General features: G+C 42.5%; 1 protein-coding gene across 1 annotated transcript in view; it reads left to right on the top strand.

Moving 5' to 3' along the window:
• Positions 1-25,642, top strand: part of PKD1 (polycystin 1, transient receptor potential channel interacting) — a 115,784-nt gene continuing 90,142 nt past the window's right edge. Inside the window, exon 1 of the mRNA XM_069062824.1 lies at positions 1-284. Within this exon, the coding sequence (XP_068918925.1) occupies positions 1-284 (284 nt within the window). The remainder of the gene's footprint in view (positions 285-25,642) is intronic.

Here is a 25,642-nt window from a genome sequence, read left to right as displayed (position 1 = left end):
ATGCCGCGGGGACAGGGGCCGCCGCTCGCAGCCCCCTCCCCGGGTCATGGCGGCCCCCGGCCGCCCCCTGCTCCCGCGCCCGCCCCCGCCCGACTCGCTTTCTGCCTTTGCCTGGGTCTCTGCATCGGGGGCCTCTCCGCCGCCCCAGACCCGGGCTGCCAACCCTGCGGCCTTGATTGCGACTGCACCCCGGGACCCGGCGGTGCCTGCAGCGTCAACTGCTCCGGCCGCGGCTTGCGGGCGCTTGGGCCCGACCTGCCCATCCCTCCCGACGTGACTTTGCTGTGAGTAACCGTTCCCCACTCACTCTGGCTTCTGGTCCTACTCCAGCACTGTCCTCAGCCCCTTGGCCGCCCTTTCCTCCACCTCCCTCCAGACCCCCAGCTCCTGAGGACCCCCTTCCCCCACACACACACACAACCTCTGCCATCCCCACCCCAGCCCTATCCGTGTTGTGGATGCCCAGGAGGGAAGTGGCACATCCCGAATCTCTGGGTTCACGTGGAGGTGGGGCACCCTTCCTGGGTGACACATAGTGGCTGTCTTGGGACAGGTTACAGTGTTTCTCCTGAGAGAGACAGTTGACTTGGAGACAGGAGGGTCTGGTTATTCCCCTCCCCTCCCCCCCACCCCCTTTGGGGTACAGACCCATAGGAAAGCTGTGAGCTATCTTGGAAGAGCAAGCAGATTGGGGATATGGGTACCAGGGACCATCTCCGCACCACTTGGCCCAGGGCAAGGGGGCCTTCTCTCCCCTTCTTTCACTGAACTTTTCCCTGTTCTTTGCCAACTGGTCTTTGGCTGGAGACGCTGGCAGTGCTGTTGCCATGGCTTTGGGCCTGGAGGAAGGCAAGGGGGTGGGGAAGGAGGTGGAGGACGGACAGAAAAAATTGTGGGTAAGGCCTGACCATCTCAAAGCAGTAGGCCCAAACTCTGGTTCTGCGTTTGGTCCGTGGAGGCAAAGAGGATGTTTGGTCTCCATGTACACTCCCCTTGTCCTCCCAACTCTCCCAGAGACCTAGATACAACCCCAAACAGAAACATACACACTTTGACAGCTGAACCTACATATCTATCTCTCTTCCTTACTTGGCTTGGTGATGGTTATGTGGGATATAGCATGGTTTTTCTGTATGGAATTTTGCAAGGGTTTTTGGAAGATGGGGAATCTGCATGTTTGGGACACTGAGATGGCAAAGACATTATCACTAATCTGAAATGTATTTGGGGTCACCCTGAAGCCAATGGGATCAAACTCCCCCAAAAATCCTTTGGGACTCTTTGTTCCAGTCATCCTCTGTAGTTCACCCTCTAAAAGTGAAATTGTTATTTCTCTCCTAGATGAAAGTAGTAGTAGAGTCTGCTAAATGTAGAACTGAACTTTGCTGTGCACAAAAATGATGCATATTAGAACAAGGAAAACTTAGAACCATGTTTCAACTAAAGTTAGAACTTCATTGTAGTAAAGAAGGAAACTTAAAAGTCCTTCTTAGAATTGGAGGAGAGAGGAGGTGAGGCAGGCCAATCTAGCATTCTGTCTAGGATTGCTCAGTACTGACTTTTCACAAATTAGGAGACATTTTTGAGGGGGTTCTGTTTTGTCTTTGAATTACTTTACTTAAGCAACTGTCTGGTTCCTCACACCTTCCCAATTTTCAACATTAGGATGGTTGTTTTACTGTTCGTGTCTAGTCACTTAGGAATGTAAAACTGTCCACTCAGATCCCTAGTGCGTTCCTTGTATTGTGAGTCCCAGGTCTAACATTCCCCCAGGATTCAGCACTGGTGTTTGATGATCAGCCTTCTAGAGGTATGAGCCCAGTATCTCTGAGAATTATCTGTTCTGCTGCTTTGCCTGCTTGAGAGAGAACTCAAACTGTATACTCCCTAGGATTCCTGGTTCTTGATCAGTCTTACATCTAGGTGTGCACTGGGGTCTAGGAGAGTAGCAGGTTTATCACCATTTGGCATGTTTTTCATTATTTTGTTTTGCATTGTGTAATAGTTACTATGTGCCAATTATTTGCTTATCAAATTGAGTTGTTTGCTTAACAATTACTATGTTGAGTAAAACTCATACATAGTTAAAAAAAAAAAAAGTCAGACCCCTGTGACAGTACTTAAGAAGAAATAGTTGGATATCTACCTGAAAAGGAGGCTAACAAGGAAAAAAATCTGCATACCTCACCTCTCCATTATTGGCCATAGGAGCTTATGTTTGGAACTGGAAAGGACTTTAGAGCTCCTTTAGGCCAGAGGTGTCAAGCTCAGGTCTGCAGGCTGCATATATCTGGCCCTCTAAACTCTGCAGTGTGGCCTGAACCAGATTAAAATGTAACTAGGAAATGTTTAACAAAATAAATAAAAATGCAACACAGATAATGTTAATTTATGGTTTTTGAAGTCTCTATGTGGCTTTCAGGGACCCGTCTCTACTGTACTTGAGTTTGACACTGCTTTAGGCTAATCCCTTCATTTTAGAAATGAAGAAACTGAGGCCCAGAGAAGTTAGCTTGCAGAGACTCACAGATATAGTAAGTGGCAGAGCTATCATTTGAATTCAGGACCACTGATTCCAAATCATGGTAATAATGAGACAGATAAATTAAAAAATCATTTTTGGATTTGGAGTAAATTGTGATATTTTGGAACAGATGTACATTATGGAAACATTGTAGTGCAGTGTTTAAAGTGAGCTTATAAATGTTTTGAACACAAATGATCATGGTGTCAGGTGACTTAGAAGGATTCTCAGTAATGGAAGGTGACCTGGGACTCAACATTTGTTGTGGACAAGCTGCATGTGAATAACTATGAGTTGTTTGTATCAGGAAGAATACTTTCACTTTCTGGACCTTGGAAAGAAAGTAGGATCCAAATCCCACCTATCCAAGATTTAGAGCAAATAGTTCTTCCTCTCTAGACTACTATTTGGCATGGAGACCCTAGTGATGCTACTTCTGTCAAAAATATTGCTGCTTTACATTGCTATTACCCTCCGATAACATTTATCTTCTCACATATTTATATCTTTTTTTCCCAACTAGATTGGAAATTCCTTGAGGGAAGATAATATTTCTTTTTCTTCATTGTATCACCCATAGCATTAGAATTAGGATGTGAGGGAAGAAAATTTACATATAATGGGCATAACTAAATATTGCTTTGGGTTTTTTAGGGTTGGGGTGTGGTGTGGAAGGGAAGGAGAATAATTGCCTTCTGTTGAGTCTTGGAGATCCGGACAGGAAATTTCAATTTGATTCCTCTGGGTATGTTTCTTTATGAAGATTTAATTTTCACTTCTGACGCTAGTTATGTGATTGGGAGAAATTCATCTTTCCTGTTCTGTGTCTTCTGTATCTCAGTTCTTTATTTTTTCAGTTAATATTTACTTTCTTTCCCTCCATTGGGGAAAAAAAAGGAAAATAAAACCAAGTTGGTGTAGTTGAGCAAAACAAATTCCCACACTGACTGTTCAAAAATGTAGATTGCATTCTGCATCTTGAGTCCATCACCATTCTGTCTGCCACATCATAGTGGAATGCATCATCACTAGTCCCATGGAATGGCAGGTCTTTGTATTGACAGCAGTTCTTAAATCTTTCAAAATTATCTTTATAATGTTGTTATTGTGTAAATGGTTCTCCTGGTTCTGCTCACTTAACTTTGCATCAGCTCATATAAGTCTTCCCAGGTTTTCTGAAAGTGCCCTTCTCATCATGTCTTATGACACAATAGTGTTCCAGAACATTCATATACCATAACTTGTTTAACCACTCTCCAAATGATGGGCACCCCCTCAGTTTCTAATTGTGCCTCAGCTTTTCAAAGCATAGCTCTTGTCACTTCATGCTTGAAGTTATTCCTGCTTCCCCCCTTCCCCCCCCCCCAAATAATTAGCACTCTTTCCCTCTGGAAATTACTCTGCATATAATTTTTGTTTACTTGTTTGTCTACTTGTTCCATCTTTCTAGTGGACTATATGCTCTTCAGGGTTAGGGGTTATATCCCCAGTGGGCCATATCTGCATCTTGCCACTGGACCCAGATGGCTGTGGAGCAGAAAGTGAGGCTGGTGACTTTGTACAGCCCTCCCTCACTTAAATCCAATTCATTTGCAAGTCATGGTTCACCTTCCTGAAGTCTTATGGAAGGACAAACAACAATATCCCCAACACCTAGCACAGTGCCTTCCCTATACATAGTAGGAATTTAATCCATCTTTGTTGAATTGAATTAAATTGGTAAACAATGAGCATTTACTTATTACAAATATTAGCTTTTATGATCTTCAGTTCCCTCATCTGTAGAACTCAGCTAATAATACTTGCAATCCCTATGTCATAGAGTTGTGAGAAAAAGCACTTTGCACATCTCAAAGTGCTAGCAAAATGTGATTTTTTAAAGAATATTTTAAAACACGGAAGCCCTGGAAGTGGAAGTGGTGTTGGAGGCTAAGAATAGAAGGAGAAGGTTTTAATTTGTAATCCAATCAACATTTATTAAATGCCTGCAAGATGCCAGGTAGTGTTCTAAGCACTGAGGATACAATTAATAAAAATAAAGACAGTCCCTGCCCTCAAGGAGTTTACAATCTAAAGGGGGAGACAATACACAAAATGAGGCAGGAAGTGGGGAGGAGAGGGGGCAGAGTACCTGACCTGGGGTAATATTGTTCAGTGGAGTTGAAACCAGGTAGAACAGCAGATGCAAAGTGGAGTGAACTGAGAGTCCAGTTTCTCCCCCAAAAAAGGGAGGCATTGGAAAGAATTTAGTACCCCACCTTCCAATCAGAGGGTAGAGGCAGCTGAGGGAGGTGGAGTGAATCAAGGCTTGGGTTACCAGCATGATCAATTCTCCTTCCTTAGAGTTCCAAGATGCCCTCATGAGATTAGGTGCTTTTGCAAAAATTGAAAATTATCAGGAAGGGTTTCCTCATTACTGAAGCTCTTCAGGTGAAACAGCAGGATGATTATTTATTAGGGTTGGGTTGAATGGGGTCCTTGCTCAGGTGCAGGTTGGACTAGACTCAGGGCTTAAACTTTTCCCATTTAAGACCCCTTTTTGAATTTCAGCAGTGTTAATTGGCATGTGGCCCGAGGGCATGTGCAGTACACAGTGGGTATGCTTTCTGTTCAGCATCAAGGGTGCAGTGAAGTTGGCAAGTGCTGCCAGAAACACCTTGGATTCATTACAAATTTGATTTTTAATTAATTTTTGGTTCTTGCACGTTCAAAAACCTTCTACTATTGCCAAATTTTTCACAGTGGCGACCCACAGTTTAAGAAGTGCTGGACTAGATGACCTCAGAGGTGTTTTCCAGTACTGGATTCTAGAATGACCTACCTGCCTGTCCCAAGGTGCATTCATGCTTTGAACCTTTACATCTGGAAACATTTTTGTGTAGGGACTCTGTAGACAGCTGTGCATCCATCATGAGGATTGTAGGAAGTATTTCCATTCCCTAAGGAAAGGAAAATGTACTATGGAGAAATCAAGCAAGCTGTCCAACATCATGTAAGTCAGTGAGTGGATGGATCAGAGGATACCCAGCTGTCAAATTCCTAGTCATATTTCAGACCCTCTATCCCTTCCTCTAGTGAGATCTAAGACTAAATATTGCAAAGGACCTAAAACTTTGATCCACAAAAATATGTAATCACCTTTGCTGTTAAATCTAATGATGAGGCAGTCTGGTAGGGGTGGCAGGAACTCTGGATTTGGAGTCAGAGAGCCTAAGTTTCAATTCTGACCTTGCCACGTAATACCAGTGTGAACTTGGACAAGTCACTTAACATTGATGGCCATCAGTTTCCTCATCCACAAATTGACACAAATTGGCAAAGATGATAAAGGATGTAAATCATGTCTGTGGGGACATGAGATGACAGGCACACTGATACGCTGCTGGTGGAGCTATCCATTGGTCCAATCACTTTGAAAAGCAATTTAGAATTATACTTTTTTAAAAAAAAGTGATTGAGATGTCCATACCCATTGAGGGACAGATTCTTTTTTTTTTTTTTAAAGCAATCGGGGTTAAGTAACTTGCTCGAGGTTACACGGCCAGTTATTTCTGGGTGTGGTGCAAAGTATCTGAGCCCAGATTTGATCCCCAGGTCATCCCAACACTGGAGCCGTTACTCTTACTTGCTGAGCCACCTGGCCACCCCTTGAGGGAGAGATTCTGCTGTTGCCATATACCCCATGGAAATCAAAGATAGAAAGAAAGGTCTCATGAATATCAGAATATTCATGGCAGCATCTGACCTATCAGAGATAAGTTTATACTGTGCCAGAGTAAGTGTCATGGGGTGAACCTGAAAGGTTGTCAACCACATTTCTCTGACTGTAGGTACAGGAATCCCAGTGTAAACAGACTGAGCCTGTGAGAATCACCCTCATCTTCTCTCCTAGATAGGAGTTCTGGTCAGTGCCAATTCATACTGGCTTTGTGTTTTAGTATGAATATAGACAATGAATTCAATGAATTGTTGATAGCCCATCTACTTTGTGTACTATTTTATTTATTTATTTATTTTAATTTTTAAGCAATCGGGGTTAAGTAACTTGCTCAAAGTTACACAGCCAGTTATTTCTGGGTGTGGTGCTGAGTGTCTGAGCCCGGGATTCGATCTCCAGGTCGTCCCAACACTGGAGCCGGTACTCTTACTCGCTGAACCACCTGGCTGCCCCAACTTTGTGTACTATTGATGCAATTTTTAAACCTGACTAGTTTCTCTCTGCTTGATGACTCTTTGCCTGAGAAATGCCAATTTGTTGGATTAAAAAAAAAGTTTTGTGAATGCATTTTCACTTTCATGCTATCACCTTATAATTCTTTCCCATGGTACCCTCTCTTATAAAAGAAATACAAAACAGTTAAGCAAAACTGGCCAATATTGACAGAGTACCTAACATTCTCTACCTATGATTCACCTCCTCCAACCTGAGTTAAGTAGTGCCAGTGTTGATCATTGTACTTGATTTTTGTTCTGTTGTATTTTAGTGTTGTCTTCCTTTCTGTCATTGTACACGTGGTAATCTGGTTCTGTTTTTTTCATTCTGCAGCAGTTCACATAACTCTTCCCATGTTTTCCTAAATTTCTCAGTTTTTATGATGCCATCCTATTCTATCTCGTTCATACATCACAGTTAGTTCAGCTTGTCCCTGCTGCAGTTTCCTCACCTGAATAATTTTAATATTGACTTGAGCTAAGCAGGACTAGGAGGATCAATAGTGTCTAAAAATAGCCATATGACTCCTACTTAAATCATGCTTTTGTTCTGTGTTCCCCTTATCTAAGTTCCTTCCCCTCTCTGTCTATCCTTCAAGGTCTAGTTCTAGACTCACCTCCTTCATGATATCCTCTGGACCTACATACACACTGATTTTCCCTCTTTGGAACTTTTACTTAAGGCATTTGTATTCTATACTACACCCAATTTATTCCTTAATTATATATCGACTTATACATCATTGGATCAATGATCTCATCAATGTAGGTATTCTTTCCTGAGATCACAACTTATCTACTGCATTCATGCCTACCTCCCCTATGTGGCACTTGTCCACACCCTTTCATAAGCCCACCACAGAAGGTCCATTTAACATGCCAAGTACTTCCCTCTCATTTTCTTGACATTGTAGGGTATCAGCAGAGACCACTTGGTTTGTCTGTAGGCTGTCCTTTGCTCTTACTGCATTACTCCCCCTTCTTTATATGTTTCTTGGATGACATTCTTAATGCCCATTCTCCTGCACAATTCCTCTTTTCTAATTTGTTGCAGCTTGATTTTACCCACCATGTGCCTCTTCTTGCCCTTGGGTGATCCTCAAATTCAGTTCTTCAGAGACTGTGGTATTGCATGACTCATAGCCATATTTCATCAACAGAAGACTGTTGCTATTACAAAGATGAACCTTTGTTTTTGGAGAGAAACTCTGGGCTCATTAAAAGAGCTGCAAAATTTTCCAAAGAAAGACAAGTCTGCTGTCTTCCTCTTCAATTACTATTTGCTAATTATTTTCTGCTTAGGACTGGGCATATCACAGGATCCTCAAATACTCCATTGATTCATTCACTGATTAAAAGCAAGTCGTAATTGTTTCTTTGTTACTTTGGACTATCTAGTTCCCCTGCTCCTTTCCATTATTGCAGATAACTGAGGTATTGGTTGCCTTAAGAACACTTTGTCTAAGAAAAAAATTAAGGAGGGAAGAATTTGATATGGTATCTGTCAAACTTGTGTACTGCATTAGAACTAAAAATACCTAAGGGAGAATGTTAATGGATGTACTGAAATTATACCTTTCTGTATATGTGTGACATATACACAACTAGAAAAAATTTAACCCGGGGACAAAAACCATTTTGAGGGCTGCTGCTAGTGTGCAGAGTACAGTTGGGAGAGGTGGGGAACTGAGGCTTGCTCAAAGGACAGGGTAGGGAGCATTGGTGCACAGAGGACACTGATTGAAGTTGTAGTCTTCCCAGAAGAGGGGATGATCTGTCATTGCCTTCCTCATTCCTCAAATGGTTCATAATCCTGCTCCATTTTCCTCTCTTCTTCTTCCTTTCCCTTTCCCATGGCTAACCTTCCTCCCTACAGCTAGGGGGAGGCTGACAGACTTTGAAGCATAAAGCAGGGGGATGCTTGAGTTGGCACTTGGGACAAAGCCTTGGGCTCCTCTCCTTAGTTATATATGACTTCAGTTGTAAGTACATGTGCATGTACACATAGTTGGTATTTTTTTTTCTCTTGCACATGATACACTCTGGCAATGAGTTGGGAAACACATCTTTCCAGATATCCATTAAAAAAAAAATCTAGATCCGACTTGTTATAATTTCTCTTGCTCAGATATTCCTAGTAGAAGACATAGCTTGTTCTCGTCTATAACCAGATTCTGGTTGTCTTCTCCTTCCTACTCCTCCTTTCTGTTTTCAGTTTCCATGCTAGTAGATATGGGCACAGGAGATAAGAGTGACTCTCTCCAGCTAGCCTTCCCTGATTCGCTCATCTTCTGAGGATTCTGGTACTATCTCATGTTTTAGCATCTGGGAGCATTTGGGACTTATGATAGCTATTTCAGAGAAAAGAATTTAGTATCTCTGGTTAGATTTGGTTGGGGGGGGGTGTTTAGATGAGGAAGTAAAACTGAGGAGGAAAAATGAGTGTGGGGGAAAAAAACCCCAACCTCACAAAATTTCTTTTTCTGAATAGGGAAAGAATTTCAGAGGTTTATAATTTTGTGGGGTTAAAACTTTATTTTATTTTATTTTTTGTTTTGAGTTTGTATTTCTAGCCCCTAGCCCAGTGACCTGCATATAATAGGCATTTAATCAGTGTTAGCCAGGTTGGGGCAGCTAACTGCCACAGTGGATAGAGTGCTTCAGCTGGAGTCAGGAAGACTCATCTTCCTGAGTTCAAATCCAGCCTCAGACACTTACTAGCTGAATGACCCTGGGCAAGTCACTTAACCCTGTTTGCCTCAGAGTCCTCCTCTATAAAATGAGCTGGAGAAGGAAATGACAAATCACCCCATTATCTTTGCCAAGAAAACCCCAAATGGGATTATGAAGAGTTGGACAACTCAACAGCAAGAGTTGGATTGGACTGGATATTTGCCCGGCTCTTAGATGTAACAAAACACTGAGAACTATGAGAGAGAACCCAGGCATATGAAAGAATATGTGAGCCCCATCTTGTCTACCTAAGCCTGGCTCTGAGAAAGTTAATGCTGCATCCTGTCTGCCGAGATATTGTGACTGAGAATATATCAATCAGTAAATCAATGCCCGTATCAGAGTTGCAGCAGGGAAGGAAGAGCCATTAACAGATTTATGAATTTTTTGTTTGGTTTATAACTCTGTTATAGAGAATAATGACTCTTTCAATTAAGGGCCTGTTTCCAAGATTATGTGCTTCTATTAACTTAGCCTTGTCTTAATGAAATGCAAAGCATGGCCTATGTGTATGTAATAGGAGTTTATCAGCCAGACTGTGTCTTTTTGGAAGGCCCCCTCAAGACTAGTTTGAAGAATCTGACTCAAGTCAACAAGTATTCAGTGAACTCCTTCTTGGTGCCAGGGCACAAAAGAGAACTGAATTAACAGACAGAAGACCAAGGTTCAAATCCTTCAATTATTATTGCTGTGCTTTGCCAGCTCTCTTAACCTCTCTGGGCCTTCATTTCTTCTTCTGTAGCATTGGCTGAGAGGTGATGAGGGGAAGTTGGACCAGATGGTCCTCTAAGGCATCTTCCAGCTCTTAATCTATCATTGTTTTAAAAATGGAAGAGCAGCTAGGTAGTGCAGTGAATAGAGCAGTGGCCCTGGAGTCAGGAGGACCCAAGTTCAAAATCAGCCTCAGATGCTTAATGCTTACTAGCTGTGTGACCTTGGGCAAGTCACTTAACCCTGATTGCCCTCTGTTCCCCCCTCCAAACAGCAAAACACAAAAAAATGGAAGACAGGATCCTCAATTTAAAATAAACTAAGTAAATGATCAAGGAGATAAAACCAGAAGTGCCCCCAAACAATTAAAAAAAACCTCAATGTAAGTAGATTTCTGTTAAGTTCTGAGTTAGTCTACAAGTGCTATGTGAGTTTAGAGAAAGAAGCCTATGTGGCCTGTGGTGGCCAAGGAGGCCTTTGTGGAACAGGCAGCTTTTAAATTTCCCCTGGAAGAGTGGGAATACTTGGGATGGGCAGAGAGGAAGGAGAGAAGCATGCATTCCCTTGCAGAAGGTATAGTTGATAAAAAAAATGTGAAGGTAAAAATTAGACTGACGTGCATGCTTCCTGAGAAGAGATTGTCCTGGTGGGAAGGTAAGATCTTTATTGCCAAGCAGAGAGACAGAAGGCTGATTAGTAATAAAAACTAGCATGTACATAGCACTGTACAAATATTATCTCCTTTGACCCTCACAATAACCATGGAAGTAGGCGCTATTATTATCCCCATTTTACAAATGAGGAAACTGAGGCCCAGGGATATTAAATCACTTGCCCAAGGTCACACAGCTAGTAAATGTCAAAGTGAGACTGGAACTCGGGTCTTCCTGACTCCAAGTCCAGAATTCCAGCACTTTTCTACCTAGCTAAGTTGAGGTCAATTGATGAAGGCCTTGAATGCCAAACTGAGGAATTTGGATTTGATCCAATAAGAAACTGCACCATTGTTATTTTTTTTAAATAAGGAAATGATATGCTGTGTAAACAGTGTTTTAAGAAAATTGATCTGGAGCAGAATGTCGGATGGACTGAAAATGGGAAGAATTGGATTCAGAAAAATCACCCATTTAGAATAATGCCCAGGTATGTGTGTCCTTACAGAGGACAAGACTGGTGTCAGTGGGGGTGGAGAGAGAATGATGGAGAGGAAAAGCATATTGAAGAAGAATCAACAGGACTTGGTAACTGATCCAGTGTGGGATATTAAGGAGAGGGAAAAGTCAGAGCCTGTGGCAAGGTAGGAAGGTTGGTGGAGTGGTGGTGCCCTTGACTAGAATGTCACAGTTGGGAAGAGAACCTCGTTTAGAGTGAAGATACTTAGTTCAGTTTTGTACATGTTGAGTTGAGATATTCAAGCAGAAACAACAGAATTTTGGTTGAAGGTAATCTCAGTGATCATGTAGTTCATCCCCTACCTGAAAAAGAATTCTCTAACATCCCTGTCATATAGTCACCTGCCCTTTTCTTGATGGTGTCAAGAATGCCCTCTTTTTTTTTTTTTGCTTTTTTTTGGAGGGGGAAGATAGGGCAAATGGGGTTAAATGACTTGCACAAGGTCACATGGCTAGTTTGTGTGTGTGTGTGTGTGTGTGTGTGTGTGTTAAATATCTGAGGTCGGACTTGAACTCAGGTCCTACTGACCCCAGGGCCGGTGCTCTATTCACTGTACCACCTAGCCACCCTGAACAACCTCTTTTCTAAGGTGGCCCATTCCATTTGATGGCAGCTGTAACTGTTGGGAAGTTCTTCCTAACATTAGGTTGAACAATGTCTCTTTGGAAGGTCTGCCCATCGCTCCTCATTTTGCCCTTTGGGGCCAAGCAGGATAAATCTAATCCTTTTCCTAGGGTCATCCCTTAAAAAACCTGAAGTCTGCTGTCCTCTCCCTCTAAATTGGACATGAGGGATTGGAGCTCAGTTCTGGATTAGATAGGGACTTTTGGGAGTCATCAACATTAAGGCAATAGTTGAAACCAAGAGGCATAATGAGTTCTCAGAATCACTGGGTACATGGAAAAAGAGCAAGGGACCAAGGACTGAACTTAAGGTGACAGTTGCATGTTACAGGATCCAGGAAGAACTAGTGAAAAAAAATCAGTGGAATGGGAAGGAGGAGTTTCAAGGAGAGAGGAAGGGGTTGGCCAACTGCAGGACATTCTACAGAGAAGTCAGGACTGAGGACTGAGGAAAGGCTGTGAGTTTTATAGCCAGTGACTTTGGAAAAGGCATTTTCATTGCAGTGGAGGATAGAGGCAAAGGGTTGAGGGGAGAATGGAAGATGTGGGGGTAGCCCTCCAAAGGAGGGAGAGAGATGGGATGACACCTGAAGAGTACAGCCAGATTAAGTCAAGCCTTGTGAAATTCAGTAAAGCATTCTATTTCCTTTTTTGCTCTTTGCTTCATTTTACTAGTTTTCAGCACTGATTTATTGGGGAAGGGGGAAATGTTTTTTGGAAAGTGTTTTTTTTTTTCCCTAAGATGTTAAATTTTGACTTGGGTTTTTTAAAAACTAAGAAAAACAAACAATTTAAAAAATAATTTTAAAAAGACCTTTTGCTTCTTTGCTTGCCCTTTCCACTCATGGCTCAATCTTTTTCTACTTTTTCCCCTTGTGTTGATCCTCCCCTGGGATTCTTGGTGATAATCTGGCTTTATAGAAAAAATGAGGGAGGTTCTGAGTCCAGCTCAGGGATGCTTGAGTCTCTTCATGGTTCCCATCAACAAAATTGTTGGCTCTGAGCATCTTCTCTCTCTGTTCTCTGCTGCTGGGTGCTGCCTTTGCCTTCTGGGAACCAGTAAAGTCTAGTAAAGGAAAAAAAGATATAAACCCATGGCAAGCTAAACAATAATGCAAACCAGGAAATGCAATTTAGAATAGGAGGTGTTATGAGGCATTGGGTGATTAATTGCCAAATGAATGGCACAGGCAATATTAATAAGTACTGTAGGAGCTGGGAATGATCATCTTGGAGCAGAGTGCTCCAGGGATGCTTCATAGAGGTCAAAGGACCAGCTGCTCTTAGGGCTGGCAGTCGGACTTTTTAGCCCTCCCATCCTTCCCTGCCTTAGTTCCTTCTTTTGGTTGTTCCTCTTCATAGCCTCCATGAATGGCTCTGGGCTTTTTACCAGTCTTACTGGTATTTACCCTCTTTTCATTTAGTTAAGTAGGAGAAGGCCCAGTTGTGTTATAGTTCTAGCCTTCACAGGAGATTTTCAATGGTCATGGCTGGTTGGGTTTCCCTGATCTTCCCAGCTGTGCTCCTCACTTTTCTTGGTCGCTGAGCTTTCTATGATATGGGGTATAATGTGTTAAGTGCATGAGAGCTAGACAGAGTGGCGGGAGGGCCCAGAAGGGAGAAAACGTGCGGTGGGTGGGGTCAGCCTCTCCACACAGCCAGTGTGCAGAAACCCAGAAAATCAGATTGTTGATAGTGTCCCAGGACTCTAGCCACTATTACTGCCTCTCCTACTTGGGAAATGGTGAGCAGGGCCAGGTGGGTCCCTTCCCCATTTATCCCTTTTCTGGGTCTCTGGCCACACACCCCATTGCTTTCTGAAGGATAATTCAGCTCTAGGCTTTCCAGGTTTTCTCCATCTAGAGCTAAATCTAGCAGAGGGCTTTTTAGCCTGGGGTTTGTGAACTTTTTTTAAACAGTATTTCAATAATTTCCTTTGCAATTCTAGGCATTTCATTTTATGTATTTAAAAACATTATTAAGAAGGGAGGAAAGGAATAGATACCTATTATATGCCAGGCACTTTACAAATATTATCTCATTTGACCCTTACAACAATACTGTGAGGTACACATTTATTACTATCCCCTTTTGTAGTTGAATAAACTGACATAGAGGTTAAATGACTTATCCAGGGTCACCTAGCTAGTAAGTGTCTGAGGCTGGCTTTGAACTCAGGGCTTCCTGACTCCAGGCCCAGTGTTCTATCTACTGCATCACCTAGTTGTCTATGGGTCCATAAACTTCACCAGATTGCCAGAGGGTCTTCCCACCTCAAAAAAACCCCCAAAAGATTAGTCCAGCTGGTTTATTTTGCAGGCAAGGAAGCTGAATGTTGGTGAGAAGCACCCTGGAGGCAATGGCTCCCCTCTCCCTGCTGCTTTGGGTTGCTTTTAAAAGTGGGTCCTATAGCTCATTTACCTTGATGGATCTCTAAAGTTCCTTCCATCTCTGAGAGTCATTCAACTTAACATTCATTAAGCACTTACTACGTGTAAGATGTTGTGCCAGCTGCTGGGGTATGCAAAGATAGATCCAATACAAACCTTGATCTCAAGAAGGCTTGGAAGAGAGAGCTGTGGGGAAGCATACACAAGTATTCAAGTAACTGGGATATAATGAAGAGTGAAATAAACACAGAGAAGACCAAGTGAAGCGTTTGAGAAATGTGAAGAGGGATGGCTTCATGGCGGTGGTGACATCCGAGCTAAGCTTTGAATGAATAATTGCAAAAACATTTATTGAATACTTACTATGTGCAAAGCAATTTGCCAATCATGGGGGATCCAAATGAAAAAGTGAGACAGGAGCTGGCATTCTAATGTGGGAGACAGCAAACATGGAAGGGGGCAGCTGTACGTCAGACGGGCAGATTCCGTGTTCCTTAGGACACAGAAGCAATGCCTGTTCTTTAATGTCACATCCCCTAATATCCGTTGTTTTATATGGAACCATTTAGCAGGACTTGGGCTCTGATGATGACAATTATTTTCTGGGAGTTCAGTGGCTGTGGATGCAGTCCCTGAAGAAGCAGTTCCTAGGCTGAATTGCCATGGGGGCTGTTGCTTGCCCAGGATGCTGGCCTTCAGGGCTGGGCTGGATGCAGGATCAGTGGTCTGGGTTGGGGGGTGGTGCTGATACTCCCAAGGCTCATGGGTTTACCTGCCAGTTGGTGGCAATGGTTGGCACTTAGGATGTTGGTAGTAGGAAGAAAAGTAAGCCCTTCTGTGAACATTGAGGGTGGGAGACCAGCAGTATTTTTATGCCCCTAAGTTATTTCCTGATTCCCCCTAGTTTTTTATGCTCCCCTAATACTTTGAGTATATTTTATAATGACATCTGTGTATGTGCAATTTCCTCCAGTAGAATCAAAAGCCCTTGAGGACAGGGACTGTTTCATTTTTGCCATTTTAACCCCAGTGTCTTGCAAAGGCCAGGCCTCAGAATAAAATATTCATTGAATGAAAGAATGAATGCAATTCAAATTATGAGCTGAAACACTGTTATAAAAAGGATTGAAGTCTTGTTTCTTAGAAGCAGGATTTCCTAATTTGGATTTCTTTAAGGGTTGTGTTTTCCTCATGTGTATATTTATTCCTTGGCCCCCAAAATCTCAGACCAAGTAGATTTGGACAAAGATTAGCATTCCCACCAGACTTGCTTTGGGGCAGTTCCTGCCCTTTGGAGTCATAGGACAGAATTTGAGTACCACTCCCAAATTGACATTGTGTCCCATCTCTGGACTGAAGCTGTTAAAAATGGGTTAATCTAGTACACTACATCTTCCCTGAGATGCCATGCAAATAATTGAGTCCCTTCTGGAAAGTGCTTGGAAATTGTGAAACCCAACAAGCAGGGGTACGAGTGACTGTGCTTTAGTTATATACTTGAGAAGTCATTTTGGGTAGGGGTAAATATTTCCTCTTTGTAATACAGTTTATAACTGTCCAGTAGTTCCAGTGTGAGTACAATCAGACATACACACACCCCTCACTTAGAAATGAAAACATATTTCTTCCTGTTTGGGCCCTAGAGATGTGTGTCTGAGTGTGCACACGTTTGTGTGTGTGTGTTTTCTTGTCTGTATGCCAGAGGATGTAGATTTATGTGTGTATACTTGTCTGTGTATATTTTTTCTTTTTTTGGAGGTAAGGGCAGACTTGAGGATATGTCCAAGTCTGTGCCAAAATGAGCTCTTGGAAAACAAGGGTCATGTCGTTTATTCATTGAATGCCAGGTTCATGTTGTTTGGCAGCCTCTAAAGGATGGGGGCCCAGCGCCTGAGAATGCCAAGGGGAGAGAGGGGCTTTGGCGACCTCAGGCTAGAGGAGCAGGGCCTGGTGGTACAGCCCAGTCTGTCTTTGTGTTCAAGTAGAGAGTATTTTTTTAATGGGGAGAATATAGCATTGAAGATTATCTTTTCTGTTTCTTAAAATCTTTCTGAACCATCCATTTAGGTCTGGAAGAGTCCTTAAAGACCACCTAGTCTCATCCCTCATTTTTACAGATGAAGAAACCAAGGCCCAGGGAGGTTAAGTCATTTGCCCACAGTGACAGAGCTAAGAAGGGAAGGAACTAGGATTTGAACCAGGTCCTCTGACTTCAAATTAAGGCTTCTTTCCACTGCAGCAGGAAAAGCCCTGAAAGTGTCAGTCACCTCATCCTTACAGTTACTATTCTTACCAGTCTCTATTCTTCAGCTCTCCAAGGCAGATGCACATCTCACTTGCTCATAAAGGCATTCTGGGAAAGGGGTTCAGGAACCATCTTCTCTTTGGTCAAGTTCTTGTTTATACCTATCTCCAGGCTTTTATTGCTGTTTGAATGAATTTTGTGCTGCTGCACACACAGGAAATAAAAGGGCATTTTTAAAAATTTTATAACTTTCACAGATTTAAGGATAGTGACTACTTCTGCTTTATTTTCTTTAGAACAAATACCCTCAATTTTTAAACTTTTTTTCTGTTTAAATTCTATTTTTTGGTGGGGGGGGGATATCCAGCATTCATTTTGTTTATAGCTATTTTGGGAGAATTGGCTTTGTGAATTCTGGATTCTCTTGAGAGAAGCCAAAGGGTCACACTGACTCTGTGGGACTTTCTCAGGACCAGAAGGTTCAATAGGGACCTGAACCCTGGACACTGTGCCTCTTGACCTGGCTTCTTAGGAGTGTTCTCCTCCATTAGAAATGTAAGCTTTCTCTTGCTTCTCTTCTCCACCCCCCTTATTTTCCTTCCCCATATGGTATGTTCTAGCATTAGACTTTGCTTCTTGTGGAGAATGAGGTCATCTTCCCCCCACATCTGGAGCTGACAGAGTTGATTTGCCCCCAGCACAGGCACCCAAGAAAATGGGAGCATTGGGGAAGGGTCTCTCCTTTCTCTCTCTTAAGTCTTTCCTGAGCTGCCGCTGTAGAGGCACCTTGTCTGAGGCTGCGAAAAGGAAAAGAGAAGAGGCAGCTTGCCCTGGGGGTAGATGAACTGGAGTAGGTCTTCAATCTTTCCTCCACTCCCCCGACATGCGTTCTTGGGTTCAGATCATTGATGCTGCCACTAAGGTTTCCCATGCTCTTAGATAGATGGGAGAGAGGATTTATGTTGGGTATACGTGTGTGTATGTTCAGGATTGTACCACACTGAGGAATTGGGGAGATTTTTTCACAGAAGGATGGAAGGGGTCCAGGAATTGCCAAATGGAAACTAATCTCAGCAGGAAATCATTGCATCACACTTCAGACAGATTCCCCCAACCCCCTTCCATCCTTCTGTGAAAAAATCTCCCCAATTCCTCAGTGTGGTACAATCCTGAACATACACACACGTATACCCAACATAAATCCTCTCTCCCTCCTAGCATTGCAGACACTTCTTGTTTCCCATTACCTTCCCTCTGCCAAGAAGAATTGGGGTTGTGTGTGTGGGAAGAGGGTGTCGATTAAGGATCCCAGAGCCAGAGGAGTTCAGTAAAGTATGAGGGGTTTACTGAGCAGAGTATAATCCCCCTATCTGATCTCTGACCACTAGGCCCTACAAATGATGGGCCTTAGCTTTTCTGGGAGAATCTTTGCAGGCACATCCTCTAGTCAAGCCCAAAGTTAGAAAGTTTTTGAATGCTCTTCTCTGTCTGTCTCTTCTCTGTCTCTCTCTGTCTCTTTCTCTTTCTTTCTCTCACCTTTCCTCCCCCTACAACAAGAAGATGTGCATTTTAACAGACAACTAGAGTGCATACTCAAAAGAGTGAATCCCTAGTGGTAAAATTTAGGCATCAGTGGGGGAGATATTTTCAGATAACAGGGCATTATTTTGGGCACCCCATGACGTTCCCTGCACCATCAGATCACAGATTTAGAATCAGAAGGCATCTCAGAGGTCATCTAGTCTATTCTCATAATTTTAAAGATGAGGAAACTGAGGACCAGAGAAGCAAAAGGATTCACCCAGTGTTACACAGAGAAGTAAGAGGTGGAGTGAACGGATGATAAGAAAGTGGAGGCAACAAGTGTAGACTTAGGTGACTCCTTTAGCAGTGAAAGGGAGGGCAAGATATAGAACTATACCTTAAAGGGACGGCAGAATAAAGGTAAAGTTTGTAGTCTAGTAGAAAGGACATACATCCACAATTAACTGTAGAGTACAAAATGATACATGAGAAATGCATTGGAGGAATACAAAGAGAACCTGAACTCTGAAGGGAAAAAAGTTATTAACTGGGAATGCTTTTTGCAGTAGGTAGCATTTGAGTTAGGTTTTTAAAGGATGAGACCCATTACTAGAACATGGCTCAGGAATAGTATACTTTATATAAAAGGGGAATGGGGTAGGAAGAGAAAACTACAATATCTTGTATATTAAAAAGACATTCTCATAAGGAGATCTTAGAATGAGGGGAGAGAGTTGGGGCATAGTGGAGAACATGCAGGAAAAGGTCAACATAGGCAGAAAGAAAAACAATTTTGTTATCAGAATATACAATAGACCACCTAGACAGAAAGAAGAAATAGATGAAGAGTTCAGATGATAGACATCAAACCCTGAACAGAGACATGATATGATAGTGATTGGGGGGGAGGGGGCGTGTCTTCAATTATCCAGACATCTGCTGAAGTTGTCTTATTGCTCAAAATAGAGCAGCTCATAATTTCTTGACTTACCTTAATCATAATTTCATCTTTTGAAATGAGGGGGAAGGAAGAAAGGAAGCTGTTCTTCCGGTCCTGATTCTCACCAACAAGGAGGAAGGTGGCTGAATTAGAAATGGTAGAAACCTTGAGAAGTGACCTTTGACCACTTTAGAATTTGTGATAGGGAAGGAGATGAAAGTTTGGCATGGTCTGACACGTACCCTAGATGTTTGGAGAACAGATTTTGCAGAGCTCAGAGGAAGAATGGATAGGATCCACAGACTAAAATTCTGTAGGGGGAAGCCAGTTCAGGAAAGATTGGAAACTGTCAGGAAAAAAATTCTGAAGATACAAAGGGGAATCAGTTCTGCTGAGGAAAAGAAGGGAAAGTAGTCTAAAGAGAAAAATATAATGTATGCATAGGAAACTCATTGACTAATACAGATTTTAAAAAGATTTACAAGAAAGTTGTGAAAGCAAAGCTACCGGTAGGTAGTGAAGGGTGAATGCAATGGGACGTATGGCCCTTTAACATTATCATTAGGCGCCCTAAAACTTATGATGAACTGAGGTTCTTGAGAACTGTTAAGGCCATCCAGAAGGGTTGTTTTACTTTGTGTTTTTAGCTAGGGAGGCAAGATGCAGGGGATCAAGGAAGGCGTAGGTGTGAAGGGCAGATGGGATGATGATAATAAATGACAATGAGAAGTCAGAACTACTCAGATCTAATTTTGCTTCTATTTTCTCTGCCAAGGAGAATAATCTGGACTAGAAAGCACAAAACAAAAATGACCAAAGGGAGTTTCAAGAGGGAGTTGAAAGCCGAGATAAGAAGGGAAATAGTAAGCATCCTAAGATGCTTTTAACAAGTTTAAGTCATTAGCGTCAGAAGAACTACATTCTGGAATACTGAAAGAAATGGAAGCTCTGGTGGCTGTACACTTCAAAGAGATCTTTGAAAGATCATGGAGTGTGAGAAGAGGTGTCACAGGAGTGGAAAAAGGCAAATAATGTCCTGAGTTTCAGAGTAAAGAGGAGAATGGCATCTGCAGGTCAGTAGGCTTGTCTTGAATTCCTGGCAAGGATATAGATTATTATTAAGAGGATAGTTACTTAACATCTAGAAAAGAAAATGTTTACAGAGAGTCAGTATGGCTTCATCATGAATAGATCATGGCAGACTAACCTTGCTGCTGCTGCTGCTTCTTCTTATTTTTTCTTAACAGGCTAACTATGTGCTAGGCCAGGGAAATGCCATTAATAAAACTTACCTAGAATTTAGCAAACTGGCAAAGATTATCATGGTATTCTCATAGGAAGAAGATAGAAAGATGTGAGCTGGACTTGATTGTAGTACAGCTAGGTAGATTTAGATGTGATTGAGTGGCCAGACTGAAAGAGTTGTCATCAGTGGCTTACTGGCTACTAGAAAGGAGGCCCGTGGTGTTAACCAGTAGGCATCATTTGCTTTAGGGGTCTGGGAAATGAGAAGGGGACTTGAAAAGGTAAGAAAGGATGAGAAGTCCATTCCAGACATTGAGGAATGATGTTGGAGAGGTATAGAGATGAGAGAGGGTCAGTTGAGAATGTTTGACTAGAAAGTAGCATACGTTACAGCAGCCCTTTTTGTGGTGGCAAAGAATTAGAAATCAAGGGGATGTCCATCAATTGGGGAATGGTTAAACAAGTTGTGGTACATGAATGTAATGGAATACTATTGTGCTATAAGAAACGAGGAGCAGATGGACTTCATATTTACCTGGAGAGACTTGTACAAACTGATGCTGAGTGAGCAGAGCAGAATCAGGAGAAATTTGTACACAATTACAGACACAACATATGTGTGATGACCAACTCTGATAGACTGGACTCTTTTCAGCAATGCAAGGTTGTAAGACAACTCCAAAAGACTCATGATGGAGAGAGATGTCTACATTCAGAGAAAGAACTAGAAAGAACAGAGTTTGAATGCAGATTGAAGCAAACTACCTGCTCTCTTTCTTTTTCTTGTTTGGTTTTGTTTCCTCTTTCCCATTGCACATTCCATCCAATATAATCCTTCTTTATAACCTGACTAATGTCTAATGTGAAAGTATTTGCAGATCATATACTTGATTACATGATGCCATGGGGTGGGGGGGGGGAGAAGGAGAGGAAGGGGGAGAAAATTTGAAACTCAAGGGATTGTGGAACTGAAACTTGTAAACTAAAAGTAAACAAACAAATTAATAGACAAAAAAAAGAAAGTAGCATGCATGAAGGGGAGTAGTACATGAGTTAAGGCTAGAAAGTTGATTAAGGCCAGAATGAAAGGGCCTTGAATGTCAGAATAGTTTATGCATTATTTGGTAGGCAGTAGGGACACACTGCAGGTTTCTGAGTAGAGGAATGTCATGATCAAAGAAGTATTTTAGAAAGGTAGTGCAAGAAGCACAGTGAAGAACGTACTAGAAAAGAGAAAGCCTAAAGGCAGGTAGAGCAGTTTGACAGCAATTATAATAGTCCAGATGAGAAAAGATGAAGCCACTAGCTGTTCTCTGTATAAGGAGGGGGAAGAAGTGTGAGCAGGAGGTTTCTACTGATTTAGCTCCTTGCACATGTCTAGGTAACATGGGAGTCCTTTGTGGTAGTAGTCACATGTTCATCCCAGACACCATCTTGGACAGTTCATTCCTTCTCTCTAATCTCTTGTCCCTGAATCTGAACGTCAGCTTGGCTTACCATTGCCTTGGTTTCCCTCTTTTGTTTCTTTAGGGAATAGTTTGGGATTGAGAAGTGGAAAGGTACCTGAGCAACTTTCCTTGGATCTTGTCCCATTAGAGGGACAAGATTTTCTTTTTCTCCTTGAATTATTGTAGGGCCTATTTTCTCTAGCTCCCCTGATCCCTGCCCTTTGGTCTACAATCTTTGCTCCTGTTGGCCCTTTATCTTTCCCCGAACTGGCCAATCAGTACCTATCCTCTCTGAGGTACCTTCCAGGGATCCTTATTTTATAGCCTTCCTTCCCCAGACTTGGTGACTTTTTTGTTTAATCTCTCCAGTGCCAGAGGAGTGACAGAAATGGGTTTGTCTGAACTCAGAGTACTCTCTTGTGTTCCTCTTCTCTTTATGTTTTGCTCTTTCTCTTCCTTTCATAAGCCTGTCTCAGAGAACCTTGGGAGCCTTGGAATTTGGGAATCCCAGAGCCACAGTCTCTGCAGTTGTCTAGGAACCCTCATTCCCTCTAACAGGTTAATATATTTAGATGGGCTTGTTGCTTTCTTAAGGGGGAGGGAGAAAAAAGAAGGGGAAATCTTCTAAGTGATGAGGAAACTAGGGGCATAATATCAAGGAAAAGTTGATCTGGGGAATCTGTGTATTCCAGTAGAAAATGGAAAACATCGCATACCAAATGCTTTGTAAATTAATAGTTATTATTATTAAGTCAACACTTTAGACACTTTTTTTCTCCTTTTCTGCTGGGCCTACAGCCCCTGAGTCCTAGGAGAGGTGATTCTGATCTGGCACAAACAAAATACTTGGGGCCAACAACTGTCCAAATAAATTACCCTATGACTCTAACCATCATCCCTGTATTTTCCCACTCCAAATCACTTTTCCCTAGCTCTTTATGTGTTTGCCTTCCCCCTTTAGAATGTAAGTTTCTTGAAAGAAGGGACCATCTTGCTTTTTGTATTTATATCCTGGTGCACAGTGTCTGGCATATAGTAAGGGCTTAATACATGCTTTTCATCCATTCATCAATCCATTCAAGTCAGGTGGTGTTTTTATTGTGCATAGTTCCTCCCTAAAGCTTTCCAATACCTACTCAATAACCCTGGATGGAAGAGGCCTGAAAGTTCGTCTTGTTGGGGGTAGGGGGGCTTCCCTGAGAGGCCCTGCCCTCCTAGTATGATTGCTTTCCTGAGGCCACATAACTAAGCCCTGGACATTCTAAATTTCCACATCAGTTCCTTCTTTGTCAATGGCCTTATCCAGTCCTTCACACCCTGCAAGCCCTCTTTTGGGAAGGGAGGAGAAATGCAGACCCAGTCTAGTGGGTTAGAAGAAAGTATGCCTCTACAACTCTTTCCCTCACCTTTGTATTTATTTTTACTTTTCAAGAACTTGACTGCTGATTGGTTGATTGGTCCCTCAGAACCCACAGGTGGGGATGGGAATAGTCCTTCCTTGGTTGTTTAAGCAGGAGCCTTGCAGAAGCCATTTTCTTATGTCATTGTGATCACATTTTGCCCCCATACTATGGCCATGTAGGCTAGTGAGGTCAGCCTTTGTCAAAAATGGGAAGTAATTCTGAGATCTCCTTTTGTTAGAGGGAACAGAAGAGACTCTTAGGTCCTGGGTAGAAAATGTTATCAGGTGAGATATACAAAAGCTCTAAAACTCCAGACTCTGACTCCAGAGCCACCCTCTCCCCCAGTCTGCTGTGGAGGAGAAAAGACAGAAAAATTAGATCCCAGAAAATCTGGTTTCCTGAGAAAAAAACCCTAAATCAGTGGTTCTTAACCATTTTTTGTTTTTGGCCCAAATGAGATAATGTTTGTAAAGTGTTTAGCACAGTGCCCGGCACATACTAGGTGCTTAATAAATGTTCCCCTCCCATTCTCCCTTTTACAATCTAGTGAAACCTATGGACCTCTCCTCAGAATAATATTTTTAATTGCAAAAAATAAAATACATAGGGTTACAAAGGAAGCCAATTATATTGGAGTAGTTATCTATTTTTTTAAAAAAAACAAGTTCACAAACCCTAGGTTGAAAGCCCCTGACCTAGGTGGCCTCCAAGCTGTGCCCAGTATCCACTTTCTCTGCCCTGGAGTGGAGGGGAAGCCCTGCTTGGTCTTACCCTGGCTCTTTCCCTCCTGTTTCTTACCTTCTCTCTGCCATGTGCCTTTTTCTTCTTTCTAGCTTTTTGTGTTTCTAGTCTCCCCTGTAGGACCTCATGTCTCTTTCCTCTTTCCTTTGCTGCTTCTCAGAAATCAGTTCAGTATATTAAAATGGGGAATGCCTCAAATGCTACCTGGTTTCTGGGACTATCCTAGGTACTTGTAGTAAATGTTTCTGGGGCAGCTTTCTGTGCCAGTCAGGCTGTTCACAGGGCTGTTCTAAGTTGGATATCTGTGCTCGGCTGTTTGCTTTGGCCCAAGGCCCCCTCCTTTTTCAGTCTGCAGCCTATTTTTACTTTTGTTTGGCTGAAGATGTGAATTTTTCTGGGTGGCTGTGGCCATGAACACTTGGGCGGAGGTAGGATATTTGGTGGGGAGGGTAGAATTATTTTTTGGGGGGATGGTAAAGTGTTGCTGTAGAAAGTGTTGGTCATCTATTGGGAATGACCAAGATCTGTGTGTTAGGTCGAATTACTGTCATTAGAAAAACTTTTTCCCATCGAAAGCAGGTGTTCTTAACTTTTTGTGTGGGTCCTAGACTCCTTTAGCATCTTGGGGAAACCTATATACTTCTTCTCAGAATAATATTTTTAAGTGCATAAAATAAAATACACACAATTTCAAAGGGAACTAATTATTTTGAAATACAGTTATCAAAATATTTTTTTAAAAACAGTTTATGGCTCTGAGGATAAGAACCCATGTTCTAAAGCTTCCCCCTTTGCTTTTCCCCAAAATTCATAAGAATCACTCCCTTTTTTTGCTGGCTAGGATCAGGATTCCAACGATCTGTGTTTAAATGGGGAGAGAGAATTATAGATTGGCTACAGAGGCTGATCTTAACCTTCTCCGTTCCCCTGGGCTGGTTTCCTCCCTTTTCCAGAGGCCCCGAAATAATAGAAAGAGCGGGAGAGTCTCAGCCATTACCACAGTGAACTGTTGTGCGTGTTCGTTTGATGGTGGAGAGAATGTGGGCGGGTAAGAATATAGCTGTAACGGCATAATTGTGAATGTGTGTGCTTGTGTTTGGTTGTATGTTTGCCCTCCTTCAGAAGGGGCTACAGGGAGAAGACATGGGGTGGAGTATATGCTCCCTCTCCCAGGCCAGGTAGCCCCTCTGCAGCCCCACAGGCACATGGCTACTGTTTATATGGCGTATTCCCCAAAGACAATGTTTTCTGACATCAGTTTTCCTAACTTCTCTTTTTAAAGCCTTCCTCTATTCCCTACATCAGTAAGGGCACTCTCAGGAATTCCTTTCCTTGGTGGGGGTGGGGTCAGGATGGGAGTGAATCCAGAGTTGCCCTTAATAGAGGTGGGTTTTTCTAACCAAGTGTCCAATTAGGGCCAGGGAAGCCTCATAGGCCTTGGCTCCCTGCTGTAAGGGTTGGACTGTCAAGTCTGGGTGTTTGTGCTGGCAGACAGCAGTGGCTACAATAACATATGGGCCTACAGTAACCCAGGGACCCTGTTTGGTTTTGCTACTGGGGGAATGGGGGTAGGGTAGGGGGGGAAAGGCTTTGCCAGCTCCTGTTATAATCTATTTAATGGATATTTACAAGGTCACCATAGAACCAAAGGAGTCTTCAGATTCCTGGGGGTGCTTTAAACTCTGTGTGTGTGTGTGTGTGTGTGTGTGTGTGTGTGTGTGTGTGTGTGT

The sequence above is a fragment of the Petaurus breviceps genome, unplaced genomic scaffold (genome assembly GCF_028583685.1).
Source record: "Petaurus breviceps papuanus isolate PSGF00001 unplaced genomic scaffold, PetGlider_PUasm1.0 138, whole genome shotgun sequence".
Classification (NCBI taxonomy): Eukaryota; Metazoa; Chordata; class Mammalia; order Diprotodontia; family Petauridae; genus Petaurus; species Petaurus breviceps.
The sequence above is the reverse complement of the archived record's forward strand: the minus strand, read 5'-3'. Positions and strand labels throughout refer to the sequence as shown.